General features: G+C 33.2%; 1 protein-coding gene across 1 annotated transcript in view; it reads right to left on the bottom strand.

Moving 5' to 3' along the window:
• LOC138861492 (dipeptidyl peptidase 1-like) overlaps window positions 1-2,500 on the bottom strand; it is a 13,645-nt gene that overhangs the window by 1,739 nt on the left and 9,406 nt on the right. The window contains exons 4-6 of the mRNA XM_070120954.1: window positions 1,006-1,139; window positions 314-590; window positions 1-94 (exon numbers count right to left, since the gene is read on the bottom strand). The exon at window positions 1-94 is cut by the window's left edge and continues 29 nt beyond it. Coding sequence (XP_069977055.1) covers window positions 1-94; window positions 314-590; window positions 1,006-1,139 — 505 coding nt within the window. The remainder of the gene's footprint in view (window positions 95-313; window positions 591-1,005; window positions 1,140-2,500) is intronic.

Genomic DNA, 2,500 nt, shown 5'->3' with positions numbered 1-2,500 from the left:
CCACGACGCCCTGGTCCATGGCGTAGCGACCCGCGATCAGGTAGTTGAAGCCCCCGAGGCAGCCCTGGGACAGCACAGAGCACGAGACGGCGTCCTGAAGGAAATATATTATTCGGGAGTGTGTAGAAAGCCAGATAAGGCTTAAGAGAGCACGAAATAGCAAGCACTCATAGATAAAAATCCGATTACGGACAAACATGGATTTAATGTCTAAATATTATTTTACAAAGATGGTACAATATTCTCTTCAATATCCACACCAGAGAAATTCACACAGACGAGTACCACGTGACCCAAAAGACAATGACCTGACCTGCGTGGAGAAGACCTCCTGGCGCTGGTTGCGAGTGGCGATGCGCAGCCGGGCCTCCAGCTGAGCCAAGGAAGCGAACGCATAGCAGGAGCCGCATCCTCCCTGGTCCCTCACGCCACTCACGTAGTTCACGCCCTCCACGTCACGCCAGTCGAAGTTCTCCGGCAGGAAGGAGACGCGGGCCTTCTGCTGGGGGGTCGCGGGGGCGGGGGAGGGGGGGTTGGGGAGGACGCTGCCGGGACCTCCAGCGCGGAGGAATATCTCTTCGACAGAGTACCTGAGGGCAGGATTATATCTCTTACTTTTTATATTATTTTTTAAATGATCAGGAAATTCTTCATGAACAATATGATTAGAAATAAAAGCCAAATTCAAGAAAAAAAATTATAATCACTTCAGAGCCAAACACAACAACAAAAATGAAACGCACTTCAGAACCAAAAATAAGGAACAAAACAAATTTGAAAAGCACTTCAAAGCCAAAAATAAGAAAATAAAATAAAAAAGCACTTCAAAACCTAAAACAAGAAAAAAATGAAAAGCACTTCAAAGCCAAAAACAAAAACACACACAAAAAAAATATTTCAAAGCCAAAAACAAGAAAAAAAAAATGAAAAGCCCTTCCTACCACCCACATTCACACGTTTAGCTCCAAGAAAGAGTAACTCATAAAGATATGCATCAAGACTAACTCCTCGAGGCGTGGGTAGACCTTGGCCCGCCACGACGTCTTGGAAGCGTTGATCTCCTCCACCATCTTGAGGTCGTTCTTGAAGGCTCGAGTGGGAGGTAGTGACGTCATCTTGCGAGTGACACGAGGGACAGTCTGCAGATAAGAAAAGATAAACATTGTTGCACATTTTTTTTCTTTTTTTTATTATTTGTTTATTTTATTTTCTGTTTGACTTTTTTTTTTTTTTTTTTTTTTTTTTTTGCTTGCTTGCTTGGCAGATTCGCACACCTCTTTTGAGTGTGAAATGCAACAATCTGCATTTCGCATTGGTTAACTGAGAAAGCACTTAGAGCACATTAGTTGTTTTGAAAGCTTGTTATCTTAACTTTTTTGAGGAAGATCTATCTTATAAATACCTATAACCTCTATATTATCTATATTATTCTTTCTTCTTAATCTCTATTGCCTTTCCCAATTTTAACAATGTTTGTGTTTTTAAAAAGTCGTAATTACCTATTATGCTTTTAGTTGTTATAATCAGTTTTCACTATAACCTCATCATGCCTGTGTTGATTTTAAATGATTGACAACCATTTTCTTTCTTTATCATAAAAATGTCATGTGTCATGAAAATGATTGGCATATATTGTTTTGATATCATTATCGTTATTCCTATGATGATAATTATACTAATGACGAAGCTGATAAGAATTATCACCATCAAATGATTATATCATTGTTATCACCATCGCCAGTATTAGTAGTATTATCTGTTAACATTATACTTATCACCACAATCATCATTATAGTTATGATATTATTTTTGTTATTATCACTACTACTACTACTATTACTATTAATACTATCATTTCAATTCTTACTGCTACTATAGTTATTGTTATCATATTTTTTATATAATTATTTTCATTATCATTATTATCATTATTATTGTTAGTATCATTATCATTACTATAATAATTATTTTATAACTATTGTTATTATTACTATTATTATCATTATCATCATTGTTTATATTATAATTGATGTTGTTATCATCATTATCACCATTATTGTTGTTATTATCGTTACTATCATTATCATCACACATTATTATTATTGTGATTATTGTTTCTATCTTTATAGTTTTTTTATAATAATGATGATAATGATAATTATTATTATTATTATCATTATCATTATTATCATCATTATCATTATCATTACTAATACTTCTATCGTTATTATTAACATTACTATCATTGTTATGATAAAAATGATTATTAAAAGTAATAGTAGTATCGATATTTTCATCATTATCGTTAATGTTATTATGATTATTATTATTGTTATCATTATCATTATCATCATTGTTATTACTATTACTATTTTTATGATTATTTTCATTATCATTACCATTAGTGTTATTATTATTATTAGCTGTTGTTGTTATTATCCCTATTATTATTATTGTTGTTACTACTAATATCATGATTATTATTTTTAATGTTACTCTA

Source organism: Penaeus vannamei, chromosome 4 (genome assembly GCF_042767895.1).
Source record: "Penaeus vannamei isolate JL-2024 chromosome 4, ASM4276789v1, whole genome shotgun sequence".
Lineage (NCBI taxonomy): Eukaryota > Metazoa > Arthropoda > Malacostraca > Decapoda > Penaeidae > Penaeus > Penaeus vannamei.
Note: the sequence above shows the minus strand (reverse complement) of the source record. Positions and strands in the feature narration are given on the sequence as shown.